Here is a 20,874-nt window from a genome sequence, read left to right on the forward strand (position 1 = left end):
AAGCAGCTTCCACCATTAGTTGAGAGAAGTTGAACAGGGGGTTCATTATTTCTTGTTGTACCAGGTGTTTGTTTTCTCAACTGCCTGAGGAACATAAAAGTAGCTTCCTTATATAACTGACAGCAAAACTATAAATGGGAGACTTTCTCTTTGAGCTCATTTACTCCGAATGGTATCACCTACCTGTTCTTCTGAGCGCATGTACTCTGAGTGCTGTGACATTATCACATGTGTGTCAAGATGTTACAACATCTGGAGGTTTCAGACCTCTAAATCCAATGATAAGACAACACATACAGAAGGTTTGGTGGAAAAATGTCTTTTTTATGATCATCTTTTATTCTCCAGTAATTAACATTGTGATATGAAAATACCAATAGTGTTGCTCATCACTAATGACTATGACAAATACGTTTATATACCACATACTACTGATCCAGTAAATAAAAAGCCAAAGAACTATATGATTCAGCTGTTAGGGACTTCCATTCATCGCTGTCTGTTTTCCCCATAGCTGATTAAAAACAACTGGCACTGAAAATTAAATGCTGTTGACTTGACAGTCAACTTACTTACTTGTGGAGGAGCACAGACTAGGGTGTGATTCAAAAATGTAATGCATGTTGTGGTTTATATGATGTTGATAAACTTTTAAGCCTCACTCTTGTGCTTTATGAAATCAATTGAAGTGGTTGCACCGTGAACATGATCCAGCAGCCTCTGCTTAAAGGGGCTTGCTGCGTTGCCTACTTTCTCTGACATCTCTACAGAGGATTTGGAGTGCTTGGGCCTCCTGGTGTCACTTCTTTACCAATGGTATAGTTAACTTCACTGAATGAACCCCGCTGTATCTCCCTTTCCTGTGAAGTAGGTGATTCGGTGTTGCTAAAATGTGTGGAGCTTGAACGCTGTTCCTGTTGCTCTTCTTTGCTGTTCCTTTCACACCTATAAGATACTGATGGCTGGACTATTAGATCTTCACCTGTGAAGCTAGTACACGGGACAATGGAGAGGGCATTTTAATATTACTGTGTAATCATGGCAGTACATGCCAATATCCTTCTTTATTGTCTGAATGCTGTGATTCTTGCCGTAGATGCACTGTGGTAGGTACATAGCACTTTCATAAGCGTAAATATATTTGGTGGGGAGCAGATCCCACACCTCAAGGGGAACCTACACCTAGAAGGGTCTTTTGGATGGAGTACATGGACAACATTGACCATGTTGGCAATTCCATTACAGACATGCTAGCCTGTGGTGATGTCTGCTTTTCCAGGGCTGAGATTTATAAATTATATGAATTGGCTTTCCTTGTGTGCAACTGCAACATAGTAGCTCTGGAATTGCACCTTTTGCGACTAATTTAATGTCAGTGGGTGATATATATCCTAGTTAAGTGGCGTTAAGCCACTGAAGACTGTGAAACTGGGATTATCATGATTAAATCAGAATTGGCCAGATTTACAATATTAATACCAACATCGTGATAGATTACTTCCAGTGGAAAACACGAGGGATTTGACATGGAAGAATGTTTGCAGTAGTAAACTTGAAAACAAAATGCTCCCAGAACCAATAGTGGAAAATCCCATCATGTCTTAACCCTAACCTTAAGAGAACATCCCCTTATGTCTCTGTGTGATGTATTTTCTCCTGTTTCCTACTCTCTGAATTAGTTTACTAATTTGTGTCAAATTGTGGGCTGGTGTGCACGGGGGTTGGGCCTATTTTGCATAGGTCCCTTACAGCCAGAAGAAAGAAGACTTTTACTGGGATCTGGGGGAGATAATATAAGTCTGAAGAAAAAAGAAATAGAAAATGAGAGTAAAGGTCAGACTAAATTAAGGAATAAGGGTAACATAAACAGTCAGGGAACAAATATAGTTATAGAACATAAGTACAAAATGACTGTTGAAAACAAAGGGAGGGAAACAACTACTAAAAACAAATTAAATTGCCTGTACAGCAATGTGCACAGCATCTGAAGCAAAACAGGGTAACTGGAGGCAATGATTCATGGCAAGGAGCCAGATGTGATAGGGATAACTGAAACATGGGTACATAGGAACAGGACTGGTAGTTAAATATTGCAGGATATGATGTGTTTAAAAAGGTTAGGGAAGGAAGAAGGGGGTGGTGGGATAGCTGTACTAATTAGAGACAACATAATGGCAATAGAAAAAAGGGACATAAGTGACATTAAGATAGAAACAGAATCCATATGGAATGAGACAAAGGATAAGATGGGATTGATCACATTAATAGGTATGTTCTACAGACCACATAATAGTAGAAGGGTGGAGCGGATAAAATATGTAGACAAATCTATGAAATGAGTAAAAAACATCGAGTTCCTGATGAAGAAAAGGAACGTGACGATCGGCCGCAACTCAAGCCAGGGCCAGGTGGATGTCAACATGGGCCACTCCAGCTTCATCTCCCGCAGGCACTTGGAGATCTTCTGCAGTGGGGAGGCTGCCGCCGCCGGTTTCTACCTGAAGTGTCTAGGCAAGAACGGGGTGTTCGTGGATGGCGTCTTTCAGCGGAGAGGAGCGCTGGCGCTGCAGCTCCCCAGATTATGTACCTTCAGGTTCCCCAGCACAAACATCAAGATCTCATTTACTGCACTGTGCAGTGAAAAAAAAAGAAAAACAGGAGGGCCCAGAATCCCCAGTGAGGCCAGTGCAACCACAAATCTCCCCTCTGAAGATAAACATTCCAGACAACACAGCTGACCTGATCAGTCCCCTCCCTTCTCCTACTGGAACATTCAGTGCTGCAAACTCCTGCCCTTCCAGCCCCAGGGGTGCTGGTTCGTCTGGCTACCGAATAAGTCGTGGACTTCATTGTGACCTGCAAATAATGTCTGACCATACACAGAACAATTCGGAGAATGACAAGGAAACATCAGATGGAGACAGCCCAAAGGATGATGCAAAGCCACCTTACTCCTATGCACGGTTAATAGTTCAAGCCATCACAACAGCACCAGATAAACAGCTTACATTAAGTGGAATGTACACACACATCACAAAGAATTATCCATATTACAGGACAGCAGACAAAGGCTGGCAAAATTCCATCCGACACAATCTTTCCCTGAATCGCTACTTCATTAAGGTACCACATTCCCAGGAGGAGCCTGGGAAAGGCTCATTCTGGAGGTTAGACCCTGCTTCTGAAAGCAAACTAACAGAGCAGGCCTTTAGGAAACGAAGGCCAAGGGGAGTGCCCTGCTTCAGAACTCCCTTAGGACCTCTTTCTTCCAGAAGCGCACCAGCTTCTCCAAGCCACCCTGGTGTGTTTTCATCCCACTCCAGTGGTGTGCAAACCCCAGAGAGTCTGTCCAGGGAAGGTTCTCCAGTCCCCACAGATCATGAATCTAGCACTGTGCAACCTAAGTTAGTAGTAATACAAGAGGCAAGATATGCTCAGAGTGCACCAGGATCACCGCTGTCTACCCAGCCAGTTTTAATCACTGTCCAACGCCAAATTTCACAGTCTATGAAACCTGTCACGTATACTGTGGCCACTCCTGTTACATCAACGTCCCAGCAGTCTATGTTGCAAACTGTTCATGTGGTTCATCACAATACAAATAGTACAAACAGTTGTTCAAGAACAAGTGAAAGGAAAAAGCATAGAGCAGCGGAAAGAAAGTGTACTTTAGGCATAACGGATAAAATAAAAACTAGAAGGCGTAAGGCGATTAACCCAGCATCAAAGCTGTGGCAGGGGGTTGGGAACCTGAGCAGGGAGACAGAGGAAAGCGTGTCAGGAAGGGACAGAGGGTATGGAGTAAAAGGTAAAGTGTTAAAAAAGGAAAAAGCAGGAACTAAGTGTCACAAAACATATTTGAAAGTTCTTTATCTGAATGCACGTAGCATTCGTAACAAAATGGACGAGTTAACGGCACAAATAACTACGTATGGGTATGATCTTGTGGCCATTACAGAAACATGGCTGCAGGGTGACAACGACTGGGAATTAAATATGCCAGGGTATTTAACAATCAGGAAGGGCAGGAAGGAAGGGGAGGTGGGGTGGCTATGTTAATAAAGGAAGGAATCACTGTAATACAGAGAAATGATATTGGGACAAAGGATCAGGACAATGAAACAGTTTGGGTAGAGATAAGGAATAATAAGGGGAAAAACACACTAGTGGGCGTAGTATATAGGCCTCCTAATAGTTGCAATTCTGCTGGAAGAAGTATTAATCAGGAAATAGTCGGGGCATGTAATAAGGGAACAGGTATAATTATGGGGGATTTTAACGATCATATTAACTGGACAAATCAAATTGGGCAGGGCAGCCTTGAGGAAGAGTTTATTGAGTGTATTAGGGATGGATTTCTTGAGCAGTATGTAACTGATTCTACAAGGGGGCAAGCAACCTTGGACCTGGTCCTGTGTAATGAGCCAGGATTAATTAATAATGTCCTAGTTAAGGATCCCCTTGGAATGAGTGACCATAACATGGTTACATTGCATATCCAATTAGAGGGTGAGAAGGTTGGTTCTCAAACAAGCGTACTGAGCTTGAATAAAGGAGACTATGATGGTATGAGAGCGGAATTGATTAAAGTGGACTGGGAAAATAGATTAAAGGGTAAGACGGTACATGAGCAGTGGTGTTCATTTAAGGAGTTATTTTACAATTTTCAAAAAGAATATATTCCACTGAGGAAAAAAGGGTGTAAAATAAATGACAGCCATCCGTGGCTAAGTAAAGAAATTAAGGATAGTATCTGACTAAAAACAAGGACATATAAGGTAGCCAAACTTATTGGGAGGATAGAAGATTGGGAAGTCTTCAAAAGACAGCAAAAAGTAACTAAAGGATTGATTAAGAAAGGGAAGATAGATTATGAAAATAAATTAGCAAAAAATATAAAAACAGATAGCAAGAGTTTCTACAGTTATATAAAAAGAAAAAGGGTGGCTAAGGCAAACGTAGGTCCCTTAGAGGATGAGACCGGGAAATTAATGGTGGGAAACATGGAGATGGCAAAAATGCTGAACAAATATTTTGTTTCAGTCTTTACGGTAGAGGACACTAAGAATATCCCAACACTGGACAAACAGGGGGCTCTAGGGGGGGGGAGGAGCTTAATACGATTAAAATGACTAAGGAATTGGTACTCAGTAAATTAATGGGACTCAAGGCGGATAAATCCCCTGGACCTCATGGCTTACATCCCAGGGTCTTGAGGGAAGTGGCAGTAGGGATTGTGGATGCTTTGGTAATAATTTTCCAAAATTCTCTGGACTCGGCAAAGGTCCCGGCAGATTGGAAAACTGCTAATGTAACACCCTTATTTAAAAAGGGTAGTAGGCAGAAGGCTGGAAATTATAGACCAGTTAGTCTAACATCTGTGGTGGGTAAAATTTTGGAGTCTATTATTAAGGAGACAGTAGCGGAACATTTGGATAAACATAATTTAATTGGACAAAGTCAGCATGGCTTTATGAAGGGGAAGTCATGTCTGACAAATTTGCTTGAGTTCTTTGAGGACATAACGTACAGGGTGGATAAAGGGGAAACAGTGGACGTAGTGTATTTAGACTTCCAGAAGGCATTCGACAAGGTGCCACATAAAAGATTATTGCTCAAGATAAAGAATCACTGGATTGGGGGTAATATTCTGGCATGGGTGGAGGATTGGTTATCTAACAGGAAGCAGAGAGTTGGGATAAATGGTTCATTCTCGGACTGGCAACCAGTGGCCAGTGGTGTTCCGCAGGGGTCGGTGCTGGGTCCCCAACTCTTTACAATCTATATTAACGATTTGGAGGAGGGGACTGAGTGTAACATATCAAAGTTTGCAGGTGATGCAAAGATGGGAGGGAAAGTAGAGAGTGAGGAGGACATAAAAAACCTACAAGGGGATATAGACAGGCTGGGTGAGTGGGCGGAGATTTGGCAGATACAATACAATATTGGAAAATGTGAGGTTATGCACTTTGGCAGGAAGAATCAGAGAGCAAGTTATTATCTTAATGGCAAGAAACTGGAAAGTACTGCAGTAAAAAGGGATCTGGGGGTCCCAGTGGAAGAAAATCAAAAAGTTAGTATGCAGGTGCAGCAGGTGATCAAGAAGGCCAACGGAATGTTGGCGTTTATTGCTAGGGGGATAGAATATAAAAACAGGGAGGTATTGCTGCAGTTATATAAGGTATTGGTGAGACCGCACCTGGAATACTGCATACAGTTTTGGTGTCCATACTTAAGAAAAGGCATACGTGCTCTCGAGGCAGTACAAAGAAGGTTCACTCGGTTAATCCCGGGGATGAGGGGACGGACGTATGAGGAGAGGTTGAGTAGATTGGGACTCTACTCATTGGAGTTCAGAAGACTGAGAGGCGATCTTATTGAAACATATAAGATTGTGAAGGGGCTTGATCGCGTGGATGCGGTAAGGATGTTCCCAAGGATGGGTGAAACTAGAAGTAGGGGGCATAATCTTAGAATAAGGGGCTGCTCTTTCAAAACTGAGATGAGGAGAAACTTCTTCACTCAGAGGGTAGTAGGTCTGTGGAATTTGCTGCCCCAGGAAGCTGTGGAAGCTACATCATTGAATAAATTTAAAACAGAAATAGACAGTTTCCTAGAAGTAAAGGGAATTAGGGGTTAAGGGGAGCGGGCAGGAAATTGGACATGAATTTAGATTTGAGGTTAGGATCAGATCAGCCATGATCTTATTGAATGGCGGAGCAGGCTCGAAGGGCTGATTGGCCTACTCCTGCTCCTATTTCTTATGTTCTTATGTTCTTATAACCATGGGCGATTTCAACTACCTCTACATAAACTGGCAAGAAGAGGTAGGGAAAGAAGAAAAGGGAATGGAATTTTTACAGTGTGTACATGACTCCTTTCTTACCCAGTATGTGAGAAGCCCAACAAGAGAGGAATCACTGCTGGATCTAGTAATGGGAGGTGAACCAGAACAGTTAAGAGAAGTCAGCATAGGGGAACAACTAGGCAATACCGATCACAACATAATAATGTTCAAAATAATGATTGAGAAAGACATAAGTAAGACAAAGACCAAAGTAATAGATTGGAAGAAAGCTAATTTTGAGGGGATAAGAATGGAACTAGGGCAGGTAAACTGGAAAAAAAATTGTCAGACAAAGAAATAAAATAGCAGTGGATAATATTTAAAGCAGTGATCATTAGAATTTAGGAGAAATATATTCCTCTTCAATAAAGCAAGAATAAACTAGCCAATAATGAAACACCATGGATGAATAAAGAGATAAGGGTAAAATTGAAACTAAAGAAAAGGATATACTCTAAGTACGTCGACAATAAAGGAGAGGATGACAAAAGGGAATATGAAAAGATTAGGAAAGAAGTCAAAAAACAATTAGGAAAGCAAAGGGAACTACACGATTATCAAAGAATATAAAAAGATTTAGTAAAGTATTCTACAGACACATAAATAAAAAAAAGAAAAATCAGAATTGGAATAGGGCCTGTTGGCCAGGGGCTGCAGAAAGTAACCTGAGACATCAGCTGCTGACACACAGGCAAGAGCAACTTTTGAACTGAAGTAACCTGAGTTCAGTCGCTGGCCTGAGCTGGCTGGAACCGATTTAAATTAGCTAAGTTTTGTGAAAGACAAAGGAGATGTGATAAGACACAAGTCCTTATTTAGAAAAGGAGTAATGAGGTAATGCTACCTAAGTCCTTGGGACAGAGCCAATGAGGAGAAGACACAGGCTAAGGCGAGCAAGCCTAAACCAAAGGGAGAGAGACAGCACAGCTTGAAGAGATAAGATTCAGAATAAGAATGAAGAATCTGGGGCGTGGAGCCAGAGCGAAGACTCCGGAGACCAACCATCGCGGAAGTGGAAGAACCTACGTCAGGGACATAGAGACGACGTCGAAAGAGAGAGAGAACGGAACGCCTGGTCAGCGTCAGCTTTCCTTTTCGGGTATTATCCTTTGTATTCTGTGACCACTCGGAGTGTCAGAGAAACCTAGTGGGTGTGCGTTTAGATCCTAGTTTGGGTATAAAACTGTATAACCTGGTGCAAACTGCATGTCTATAACTAACCAGACGTATAAGCTATATGTATATGATCTAACGGCGTGAAAAAGCGAATTGAGAGTTAAGAGAGAATTGATTCTTCACCTCTTTGTACTAAGCCAGTAACCGTAACCGGTGACCTCCGGTCAACAGGCCACTAAGGGATGCACATGATAAACTCACAGCAAAATAGCAGAAATATTGAATAGTTACTTTGCCTCCGTATTTACCAGGGAGACTAACATTAGAAGAAGAGATCGAAAAAGATATTAAAACATAGAAAGGGGGGAGATAGTTGATAAACTAATCAAACTTAAGGAGGATGAGACCCCTGGTCCGGATGGATTGCATCCCGTGAATTTTAAAAGAAGTTAGGGAGGAGATAGCAGAGGCACTATTACATATAAATAAAAATTCACTCGAAAAGGGAATCGTGCCAGAGGATTGGCGGACAGCTAATGTTATCCCTATATTTGAAAAGGGAGATAGAACTAGCCGAGGGAACTATAGACCAGTTAGCTTAACATCGGTGGTAGGAAAGGTAATGGAATCTTTACTCAAAGATGTAATAAAAAGACATCTGGAGAACAAAAATATAGTAAAGAATAGTCAGCACGGATTTCAGAAGGGAAAGTCATGCTTGATGAACCTTATTGAATTCTTTGAAGAAGTAACAGAAAGAGTAGACAAAGGTAATGCAGTCGATGTAATTATATTTGAATTTTCAAAAGACCTTCGATAAGGTACCACATTGTAGACTCATGGCTAAAGTCAGAGCATGTGGAGTCGGGGGACAGGAAGCAGAATGGATATCAAGCTGGCTACAAAACAGAAAACAGAGTAGGGGTTAAGGGTAGCTACTCAGACTGGCAAAAGGTGGGAAGTGGTGTTCCACAGGGATTGGTGCTGGGACCACTGTTGTTCACAATTTACATTAACTATTTGGAATTGGCAGTACAATTTCAAAATTTGTGGACGACTCTAAATTGGGGGTGTGGTTAATACAAAGAAGAATGAGTCAGAATGCAAGAGAACATTAATAAACTTGCAGAATGGGTGTGTAATTGGCAAATGAATTTCAATATAGATAAGTGTGAGATGGTGCATTTTAGTAGGTAGATACTGCTTGGATAATAAGAGTCTAAACGGGATAGAGGAGCAAAGGGATCTAGGGGTACAGATACACAAATCACTAAAAGTAGCAATGCAGGTTAATAAGGCCACAAAAAAGGCAAATCAAGCACTAGGGTTCATTTCTAGAGGGATAGAATTGAAAAGCAAAGAAGTTATGTTAAACTTGTATAGAACCTTAGTTAGACCACACTTTGGAGTACTGTGAACAGTTCTGATCTCCGTATTATAAAAAGGATATAGAGGCTCTGGAGAGGGTACAAAAAAGATTCACAAGGATGATAACAGAACTGAGCGGATATCCTTATCAGGAAAGGCTGAACCGGCTGAGACTCTTTTCTCCAAAAAAGAGAAGGCTGAGGGGTGACCAGAGGTCTTTAAAATAATGATAGGGTAGGCGTAGAGAAAACATTTCCACTTGTGGGGGAGTCCAAAACTAGAGGTCATAAATATAAAGTAGCCACTAAAAAACCCAATAAGGAACTCAGGAGAAATTTCTTTACCCAAAGAGTGGTAAGAATTTGGAACGTGCTACCACAAGGTATAGTTGAGGCAAAAAACGTAGATGCATTTAAGGGGAAGCTAGATAAGCACATGAGGGAGAAAAGAATCAAAGGGTATCCTGATAGGGTTAAATGAAGTAGGGATGGAGGAGGCTCGTGTGGAGCATAAACTCTGGCGTAGACCAGTTGGACTAAATGACATATGTCTGTGCAGTACTTTCGATTTAACTCTCTGTCACTAAAACAGTCCTTCTTGAATTTGAGGCCGAGTCTCTAAGGTGACAGGAAAGTGTATAATGCAATGCATCATATAGCTTTATTTACTATTGTGTGCAAGAGCAGGAAGAATTGTTCTGTAAGTAGCTGCCCAGAGTAATAAAAAAAATCCAAAAAATATAATGCTCTGAATTAATTGTTCCATTCCTTTCAGTTAATAGTGTGAAGCAACAAATTTCAAAGTCAAGCTACTGAACTGAAACATGAAAATTTACAGTGCATCTAGTATACTTTTTTTTAAGTACGTACAGCCATAGGAACATAGGATTAGGAGTAGGCCATTCAGCCCCTCGAGCCCGTTCTGCCATTTAGTAGATTATGGCTGATCTATACCTCAACTCTATTTACCTGCCTTTGATCCATATCCCTCCTTACTGGATCTAACAAAAATCTATCAAACTCATTCTTTAACATTTTACTTGATCCAGCATCCACAGCCTTTTGGGGGAGAGAATTCCGGATTTCCACTGCCCTTTGTGTGAAAAAGTGCTTCCTGATTTCATTCCTGAATGGCCTATCTCTAATTTTAAGATTGTGCCCCTTGTTCTGGATTTCCCCAGCAGAGGAAATAGCTTCTCTGTATGTACCAAATCTTTTTATCATTTTAAACACATCAATTAAATCACCCCTCAGCCTTCTAAACTCATGGGAATAGAAGCCATGTTTATGCAACCTGTATTCATAATTTAACCCTTTAAGCTCTAGTATCATTTTGGTGAATCAGCGATGTACCCCCTTCAAGGCCATTATATCTTTCCTGAGGTGTGGTGCCCAAAACTGAATGCAGTATTTCAGATGGGGTCTGACCAAGGCTCTGTACAACTAAAGCATAACTTCCTCCCCTTTGTATTCCAACCACCTTGAGATAAAGGCCAACGTTCTATTAGCCTTTTTAATTACTTTTTGTATCTGTGGACTAGCTTTTAGTGATCTTTGTGCATGAACATCCAAATCTCTTTGCTCCTCTACAGCTACTAGTCTATCACTAATGCGATAGAAAACATTCGATTTGTCTTTCTTAGATCCAAAGCCGATATCCTCGCACTTCTGCACATTGAACCCCATCTGGCACAGTTTTGCCCACTGATTTGATCTGTTTATGCCCCTTTGTAACTTCCTGCTCCCATCTGCACAATTTACTGTGCATCCCAACGTAATTCTTGCACTTTCATTTTTGTTAATAATCTGTTGTACAGAACCTTATGAGATGCCTTCTCGAAGACCATATTGGCAACATCCATAAACACTCCCCTCCACTATTGACCACCTCCAAAAATTCAATTAGATTAGTCAGACATGACCTACACTTCTGTAATTTGTTGCTTATTTATGACAAAGTTATGAGCTGAAAATTTTCAGATACTAAAGAATTAATTAAATATATTTTGAATTTTAACTGAAGGATTTTTCACCTCTACAGGTAGTGAAAATGGAGGTGAAGATACCGTAGTTGGGAATGTCAATAAGTTTCTCGTCATTCCCACTGGCTACTGTGGGCACCCCAAGAAGGGGCACTTAATATTTGATGCCTGTTTCGAAAGTGGTAAGTCTGAAATTCTGAAAGTAGTTTTGTTGCAAATCAAAAATTTGTTTGTATGATTTTACATTCTGTATTCAATTCATGCAGTGTTTGGATCGATAGGTTTTGTGTTAGTGCGGAAAATGGACCAAATCTCACGTTGGACTACTAATTACAAAACGTGTTAATTTAATTAAAGCTATTTTTTAAAAAAAACATGGAATCATATGGTTGAAACAGTATCAACTGAAGTTGATCCTGATGTTGAAGTTCACAAAATCTAATTTTTGGCAGAAACTTACGTGCAAAGACGGTAAGTTATTTCATTAGCAAACCATTTGAAGGCTGTATATTCCTCGGTAAGTCTTCAGGTATTTAGGTTGTCACGTGTTTGTCCAGCACTACCTGATAAGGTTTCTGTGACTGAAGAATAAATTATTTAAGATATCGAAGAATCACTGTGTGCACTTTGATTCCAGTCTGTTTTCAGTATGTGGGATTGAACACATGATCAGTTTAAGTGGGATCTGTTTGGGGTTGAGATGAATTCAAGATGGCATGCCTCGTAATGAAAGATTGGAATTGAGTTAACCCTCCATAGCAGATTCAATAATACGATACCCAAACCAGGCAGGTCTTTAGAGCTTCGGGAGTTTTATGATATTTGGCCAGCCAATCTAGCACACTAATGGAACCTAGAGCAGTAGACATGTCACTTGGGCCTGGATCCTGCCCAACTGGCTCCATATGACCCTACAAGCCAGTGCCCTAAAAGGTAGGTGGCCCTGGCTGGACAAACAGTGGGAAGCTTATGTGGTTTTAATTGGTTAAATGCCAGGAGTACCATTCTGCAAACTGAGCCTTGGCTCTTGCCAACATGCACCTAAGCTTCTGGACTTAGGTGAGTGGCATGTGTTCCTATGGGAGGAGAGCATGGACTCCATATCAGGCAAACAGAAACTCTATGGGATTGAAATTCCTAGGTTTGGAGACTATTACACATGTGTAGACACTTGGCAGACCAAGCACATTTTATGGGATGTTGCTAGTGACAACATGAATGAAGAATAGGATCATTGGTGTTCTTTGCATGTTAAGAATTCACCTGTAAATAGGAATCGTTTTTAGATTTTAGATTAAAATTCTGTTCACTGTAATGAATGTGTGTGTGAGTGAGAGATTATGTGCGGGAAAAAAGACAGACTGGATTAAACACCTATTTTAGTATGTTTTTATGAACATCAGAAAGTGGATTAAGATCAAAAAGGTAAGGGAGAATTTTAACTCCATGTAGGAAACTGGTAGGATGCCAGGTTGTCCACCTGGGAGTCTCAGTGGGAGGCCCGGCTGATAATAACTGCCTGGCCTCATTTACATCCCGCCGTCCAGCTGCCCAGCTGAAATGGACGGAAAGAGGCAGCTGTCTGGCTGCCCATAGGCAAAGATTGGGCAGTCCAGAGGCCACCTTTTAGGGACTCCACTTCTTCCCCAATAAGGTTTTACTGAGAGGGGTATCCGCAGCAGGTGCGCCATTCAGTGCACGTTTTAAAATGTCATTGTGGTCCTTTGTATCATAGGACCCTGATTAGCATATACTAATGAGCCTCCCATTAGGCAGGCACCTCAGTCATTGGCAAAAACAGCAGGGTTAAACCTGCTGTGAAGTGTGAATGGAATGGCAAATAGAGCTGTTCGACTTCCGTCCCTCCCAGTAGGTTTCCGCCGGGCTGAGGGCGTTAAAATTCCCGCTGTAGTGTTATTCCTCATTGTAATTAAGTTTGTTGTTCAACTAAAAATTGTTGCATTTTGAAGCAAACAGCCTCTAATTATTTCACCCGATTATCACCTGTGTTGTGTTGACAGTTAGAAAATGTAAACATTTTAATTACTAAAAGCTGTCAGGCACAAAGGGACACTGAGACCGAGAGGCACATGGAGGGTATAATTACACTGTGACCAGTATACATGGTCAGTTTCCATTATGAATGTCCACATTATGAATATGGATATAGGAATTTATAATATAAATATAAAAAGGACAGAATGTATGACTTTAAAATGGAGACTGAATTACATTTGTGCACCCTGGTCCAATTATCCCCATTCTCTAACCCCACTTCACCTGAAGACTGAATGGACTGAAGATGAATTCAGATCTATTATGTACTCAAGCCATGTTTCCTTTAAAGAATGACATTCACCAAAATCTGCCAAAAGTTCCAAACACCTGATGTACAACTACTTCTCAATCCATATCAACAGTTTATGTCAGTTAACTTACTTTCTGAAGCTCCTAATCTAGTACAGTACTCCTGTGGGATGAAGTTGACTGGTGGGCGGCTGGAATACTTCCCCTGGAGCCATAGATGCCTGCAGTGAATCTCACATCAGTGTTGCTGACCCAGAGGGATCAGCTTCCATCGCCTTTTTATTGCATTGGCGAAGGGTGTCAGACCCTCATGAGTAAGCATTGGCAGGATCCTTAAGACAGAAGGCTTATTACCACCTTTCAGAAAGACAATGACATCTGTGACCATTCTTTGCAGCCCACTGGTGCTGGGCACAGGTTCAAAGCATCTACAGCAGCACTGTTAGCTGCCAGCAATGTTTTTTGAAGCTGCTCCTGGCATCTTGATGCCACAGAAATCTCCTAGGCTGTCACTGTGTCCACAGTGCTCTTCAAGAAGTGGGAAACTTTCTGCAACATGTTGCAGATGCGAGGTCTGAACTCTTCCTTCTTGTCCATCACCGTAGCAGTGTGTGGAAACTATCTTCACTGCCTTCACATGAGATTTATATTTTATCGCAGCTCTTTTGGAGACTGGGCCCCTGATTTATAGCTCTGTATGCTCCTCAGCTGAGAGTGGTTGTTTTTCCATTAGCTGTGGAGGAACAGAACTCTCTCTTCCGTTCCTAGCTCCTCATTCTTACTCGGCACATCCCCCAGTGAAATCCTTTCTGATTCACTATTGCTTTCTGATTGAGTGTCTCTGAACTGGTGCTAGTGCAGGTAAGATGCCATAATGGAATTAGTGATGAAGTAGTAGGAGTTGTGGATCTGGATATGGCAGGAGTTATGTCTCTGGAAGTGCCCGGGTGGTCAACGGAGTGGCTAGTCTCCTCTTCCTAGGCATTCTATGTTGTGAAACACAGACTAGTTTGTTTAGTTGTGCACACAGTGATATTTCCCCTTGAAGAAATAGTTGCTGAGTGTAAGGGCATTGCAATACTTAGAGAAAGTACATGGTTAATGAGCTTTGCCCAGCTTTTACCAACCTTCCGTTGTCACCTTGTCTCCAATCTCATCATGTCCCACAGCAACTCCTGTTTCTCTGCCCATGATGGTTAAGGCTTCCTTTTCCTGTGCAGTCAGAGTTTCCAGTGGTAGTGTTCCTCCTCCAGTTGTATTTCTCAGGCGATAGTTATGGGCGGACTTTTCCATTGGAGGCATAGAAAAGAATGTTAAAATCAAGTGCAGTTGCCACATACCTGCACATGCAACCCATGATAATGAGATATGCAGGTGCATATTGCTTTAAATTTTGTTTTTTTTTATTCGTTCATGGGATTTGGGCGTCGCTGGCAAGGCCAGCATTTATTGCCCATCCCTGATTGCCCTTGAGAAGGTGGTGGTGAGCCGCCTACTTAAACCGCTGCAGTCTTTGTGGGGAAGGTTCTCCCACAGTGCTGTTAGGTAGGGAGTTCCAGGATTTTGACCCAGTGACAATGAAGGAATGGCGATATATTTCCAAGTCGGGATGGTGTGTAACTTGAAGGGGAACGTGCAGGTGGTATTGTTCCTATGTGCCTGCTGCCCTTGTCCTTCTAGGTGGTAGAGGTCGCGGGTTCGGGAGGTGCTGTCGAAGAAGCCTTGGTGAGTTGCTGCAGTGCGTCCTGTGGATGGTACATACTGCAGCCACGGTGTGTCACTGGTGAAGGGAGTGAATGTTTAGGGTGGTGGACGGGGTGCCAATCAAGCGGGCTGCTTTGTCCTGGATGTGTCGAGCTTGAGTGTTGTTGGAGCTGCACTCATCCAGGCAAGTGGAGAGTATTCCATCACACTCCTGACTTGTGCCTTGTAGATGGTGGAAAGGCTTTGGGGAGTCAGGAGGCGAGTCACTCGCTGCAGAATACCCAGCCTCTGACCTGCTGTTGTAGCCACAGTATTTATGTGGCTGGTCCAGTTAAGTTTCTGGTCAATGGTGACCCCCAGGATGTTGATGGTGGGGGATTCGCGATGGTAATGCAGTTGAATGTCAAAGGGAGATGGTTAGACAAGCAGAACCCCTCACAGAGGGCTGTGTGAGTTGACAAAGTAATTGTTAGTTAAGATGGTGCTTGATTGTTAACAGAGATTGCCCCTTGCATAAGTGAGTTTCCCTAACACCAGTTGTTGACAAAGAAATAGTATGATAGGAGAGTGATGGTTTCATCAGTGGCACAGGATGAGTATTGGCACCAATGCCTTGACTTACCTTAGCTAACATTGTGAGGTCGTTGAATCTCCCCCTGCAACATGTGGCAGTTTTTGGGATAGTGGAGGTTGCATACACTGCTTCTGCCACTTCCCTCCTTACAGCCTGAACCAACCTTTTATGGGGTTTCCTGTCTTCAGTGCCCAACAGTCTTAATCCTCTAGTGCTCATTTCTGTCAAGAGGACCTCCACAGATATGTTTGAGAATCTGGGGACCATTCCAGAGTCTGCTAATTTGCCTTATGTATTGGTCACTACTGTCTGAATTTTCCTCCCTCCCAACAGCAGTAAATATATGAGAAGCGGTATTACTGCTCCATATCTGCCCTGCATACATAATAAGGGCTCCAGCAGAAAATTGCAGCAAGTTAGTGGCAAAGTCACATGGGTGAATGTTAGTCCTGCTCTGCTGCTAACCTGGCAACAGGAATAGAATCCAGCCAATAGTATTGTAAATATATCTGTTATCTTTAATAAGGTGTGTAATTTTTTCATGGCCTTGCCACTCTGTAACCTTCTCCATCCCTACAAACCTCCTAGAGCTTTGTGTTCCTCCAACTCTGGCCTCTTGTGCATCCCCCATTCTAATTGTCCCACTATTGGCGGCCCTGCCTTCAGCTGTCTAGGCCCTAAGCTCTGGAATTCTCTTCCTAAACCTCTTTGCCTCCCCACCTTCCTCTTCTCCTTTGAAATCCTCCTTAAAACCCACTTCTTTAACAAAGATTTTAGTCATTCATCATAATATCTCCTTCTTTGGCTTGGTGTTGATTTTTGTTTGATTCTGTCTTCTGTGAAGCACCTTGTGATGTTTTTCTACATTAAAGGCACTATATAAATGAAAGTTGTTGCAATAGCTTTACCGTGTGTCAGTTATATGATGCATAGCTTCAGTAAATTTGCTGTATTATGCAATGGGTGAACTGCTTCACTTTAGGCTTCAGTAAGTTTATGGTAAACATCAGAAACCGCATTCTATATCTTGCATTCTCTGATGGCATTCCACTGGGTGATCTATTTAAAAGTAATCAGTAACCTTATTGAGACAAACCAGTGATCTAATTATGGAATTCTAATTCACCAAACTACTTCCTGTTCACTCTTTTGAATTTATAGTCCAAGAATAAATGCACTCTCTGTCTATTTTCTTAATGCTGAGTACACAAAATATGGTCAGGCTATCTATTACCAGATTTCTCAGAACAGCACATTTTATAAGTTAAATCACGATTGTAAAAAATTCTAAATTCTGATTTTATTTTTTGAAAGAATGATTAAGTAGGCTGTGGTACAAATATTTGCCAGTTGACAATTTCTATCTCCATTTTATAAAAATCCTGATCCAAGCAAAACACTTCTTGGCAAATTACAGCATTTATGTTCTTATCAAGGTTATTAACATGTCCTTCCATGATTGGTACATAAGATATGAAGGAATTTATTAGGTTGAATTGTCCTTGGGTGCTGAATCATAGTCTTCATCTACACAGAAAATAGCCTTTTTGCTTGGGAACAAAATATATGGGTATAAATCTTGCCTGTCAAATAGATAGGATTGTTTCTATGCAATTTTCTCAGAGTAGGTTGTGACTACTGCATGACAATTTTGAGCAGCATGTTTTTTGCCCATACTCTGAGCTGACTGTAGTGTTTGGAATTTGATTTATGACCTTGGGTGCCTCTGTTGTTGATCAGTTTTTATTCTTGTTTAGCAAGAGAGGGGCTAATTGCAAAAGTGTCACAGTAGTAGGTTGTAGCCTTTCATATCATAAGTCTATTGAATGACAAAAAGGCATCTTAACTGAAAATGACTTGAACAAGGTTTTCTTGCATGCAAGTGATACACCTACGACACCAATGATAGAATAATTCATTTTCAGCTAGATCAGATCTTCTAAACACACTTCTTCATAAGATCTGCAATTTTTCATCTCTTTTTTTACTGAGACATGTACGTCACAAGCTATTGAAAATGATGAAATTCTCCAACTTGAGCTGTCTAATTTTGAAGGCTTGTCCATCTTTTTTCTTTTGAGGAAAGAGATGGTTTCTTTTGCTATTTCATGTATTGTCTAATCATTTACAAAAAATGTTGTTACTTTATATGTATCCTATACATCTTGTCCAAGACTAGTTTCAGAGAACTGGACCAGAAAAAGGTTGGAACATTCTTGTCACATCATTATGGCTAGTTAACCGATATAGCTTATGTGGTACTGCATTCATTTGCATATATATTAACATTATTGTAAACCTATTTTAATAATAATGTAACCTTGCTGAAAAATCAGAACATGATGTTCTGATTACTGCTTTTGTGAATACTGCTTTAAGGGATTGTGAATTTGTAAGATAATGGGTAAGGATGGAGTTTATCTTGAAATATTTAAGGTATTTTATGTGACAGGTGCAAGTTACTTTCTCAAAATGGTGTTAATTTGACTTCCAGTTAGCCTTAAAATTTGCAATCTCTGTAGGCACCACAGGGAATCAGTCTACTCATGAGCCAGTAATGGACAACCAAACTGAATAATCACGGATATTTCAGTAAATTTGTTTCTTTTTTCGCTCTCTTTTCCCTTCCTTCCTCCCCATGCATTTCCATTTAGTGCTTATTAGGACAATTAAAGCTGGTTTTTATGGATGAACAAATGAGTTCCGAGAAAGCCTGTGTGCAAAGAGCAGTACATTGTTACAATTAGGTGCCTTTTTCCTTTTCTGACAAACTAATTATGAAGTAATCAGACCCAGCACTAAAGTGTTCTTCCTTTGGGGCCAATAATTGTAAATAGGCATGGCTGCAGGCTTACTGATAAGTTGGCCTTCTCCTGATAAAGCTTTTTTCAGGAACGTATTTGATCTTTTATTTTGCTCTAAGCTTACCAGCAACTCTTGAGGTATTTATTTTATCATTGAAAACATTGTAATGAACGGGTTTCTATTATTTTAAGTCTTTTAAAGTTCTGATTAGTGTAGTAATCCAAGCCTAAAATTTGTAATTGCTCATTTTTTTAATATCCCCTCTCTTCAATATTCTTTGTATACATTTGTACATATAGATTACAGGCACAGCAATGCAATTTGATAAATATCTTCAAATGAGAGTAACTCATTGAATTATCATTTTTACTAATTTTTTACTAATTATCATTTTTATCAACTCAATGAATTATCATTTTTACTAATAAAAATATGGTGATTGATAAATTTTATCAATGAAATATAAACTGATAGTATACAGCCTTCATAACATCACAATAAATGCTTTAACCCCATAGTAAAATACATATAGAATTGGGAATGATCAGGAATGAGTGGAAAGGCTGTTTTTTTTGCTCTCAAACTTAAGATACAGAGTTGAGATTAAATAATTTATAGATGTCAACTGAACCCTGATAGTAAATTATCACTTTATATTCAAGATGTATGAACATACGCATATATGAAAACGAGGGTCAGGAAGACCAGCTGGTCCATCAAGTCTGCCCCACACTCATGATGCTTGGAGCATCTTGACTGGACACTTCCTACCCCACTCCCCCCACCGCTCAGCTATGTAGTCTTTTGGGAGAGGCAAAACAACCAGAAGAAAAACCCCAGAGCCAATAAGAATAAAGTTCTAGAAAATTCCGAAACCAGTCCAGGAGATCACATTGACCATGAGTACGTTGATTGTTAATCCACTTACCTTCCATGTGATGCGATCTCTGCCCCAGCCAAGAACCAGTCTATCTCCCTCTTGAAATCATGCAGTGATTCAGCACATACTATACCAACCGGCAATGCATTCCAGAGGCTCATTACTCTCTCGGAAAAGAGCCGCCGCCTAACACCTAGCCTGTTCCTACTTTTGAGTAGCTTAAATGCATGTCCCCTGGTCCTTCCCAATCTGTCAAAATGAAATAATCCATCAATAGGCACGCAATCTAGCCCTTTCATTTTTTTATATATCTCTTATCAGGTCGCCTCTAAGTTTACGTTGCTCTAAAGTAGATAGACCCAGCTCTTTAAGCCTATCTGAGTAACTAATATTCTTTAAGTTAGAAATCATTCTCATAGCTCTTCTCTGAATCTTTTGCAAGGCCACTTTATCACCCACCATGTGAGGGGACCAAAACTGCACGCAGTACTCCAGATTTGGTCCAGCCAACAACCTGTATAATAACAGAATGGTGTCCTTTGATTTGTACTGAATGGTTCTATTAATAAAACCCAATACACTGTTTGCATTGGCTATAATGTCCTCTATTTTCGCACCCGCGATCGGGTGCGTTCGTGGCGGGGGGCTGCGAAAATCCGGGAGCCCGGCTCCAACCCGCCCCATTTCTGGGTGCCCCATTTCTGGGTTCCCCAGTGACGCGCTCACATGCGCGCGCAGCCCCTGCATGTGGGACTCCCGCTGGCAATTAAAGCCGGCAGGGTGCCACTTAAAGTACTTGAACAGGTATTTCAGGTTGTTTACAGACCTGATTGACCTGATATTTTAGGAGGGAATGGATTTTGCAATTAACTGAGACTGTTTCCCATACTGGGGGAAACACTCCTAGTTGAAATGGACGTGTTGCAGCCACCAGCGTGTGGCCGCTGCAAAGATCCATTTGACAGGTGGGGGTGGGGGGGGAGACCCTCACTCATTGCAGGAGGCCACTCTGTCACTTTGGACAAAGTTTGGCCTCCACCACCCTCCTCCTAACAATCAAATGCATAAACTTGCACACTTACCCTGGTGTCCAGACACATTTACCTACCTTGCGGACCCCCTCAAACGTACATCTTCCGGATGGGAGCCACCGTAGCTGCAGTCATGACCTCCTCTGAGGGCGAACTGCATCAACAGCCTCGCCAGCCACGCCGTCCACCTCTGACACGTGGAGCTCCACAACACAGTGCTGTGACACATCCACCTGCACAGCAGGAGGGAGGGCAATGGCA

At 41.4% G+C, this 20,874-nt stretch overlaps 1 protein-coding gene and 1 pseudogene across 4 annotated transcripts in view; both read left to right on the plus strand.

Annotated features, from left to right (window-relative positions):
- The window catches only part of agbl4 (AGBL carboxypeptidase 4), a 746,494-nt gene that overhangs the window by 3,683 nt on the left and 721,937 nt on the right, over positions 1-20,874 (plus strand). For all 4 annotated transcript variants that reach the window (XM_067990246.1, XM_067990249.1, XM_067990248.1 and 1 more), the window contains exon 2: positions 11,372-11,494. In XM_067990246.1, the coding sequence (XP_067846347.1) occupies positions 11,372-11,494 (123 nt within the window). The remainder of the gene's footprint in view (positions 1-11,371; positions 11,495-20,874) is intronic.
- Positions 170-11,194, plus strand: LOC137325578 (forkhead box protein K2 pseudogene; annotated as a pseudogene).

This window comes from Heptranchias perlo, chromosome 9 (assembly GCF_035084215.1).
Source record: "Heptranchias perlo isolate sHepPer1 chromosome 9, sHepPer1.hap1, whole genome shotgun sequence".
NCBI classification, from domain to species: Eukaryota; Metazoa; Chordata; class Chondrichthyes; order Hexanchiformes; family Hexanchidae; genus Heptranchias; species Heptranchias perlo.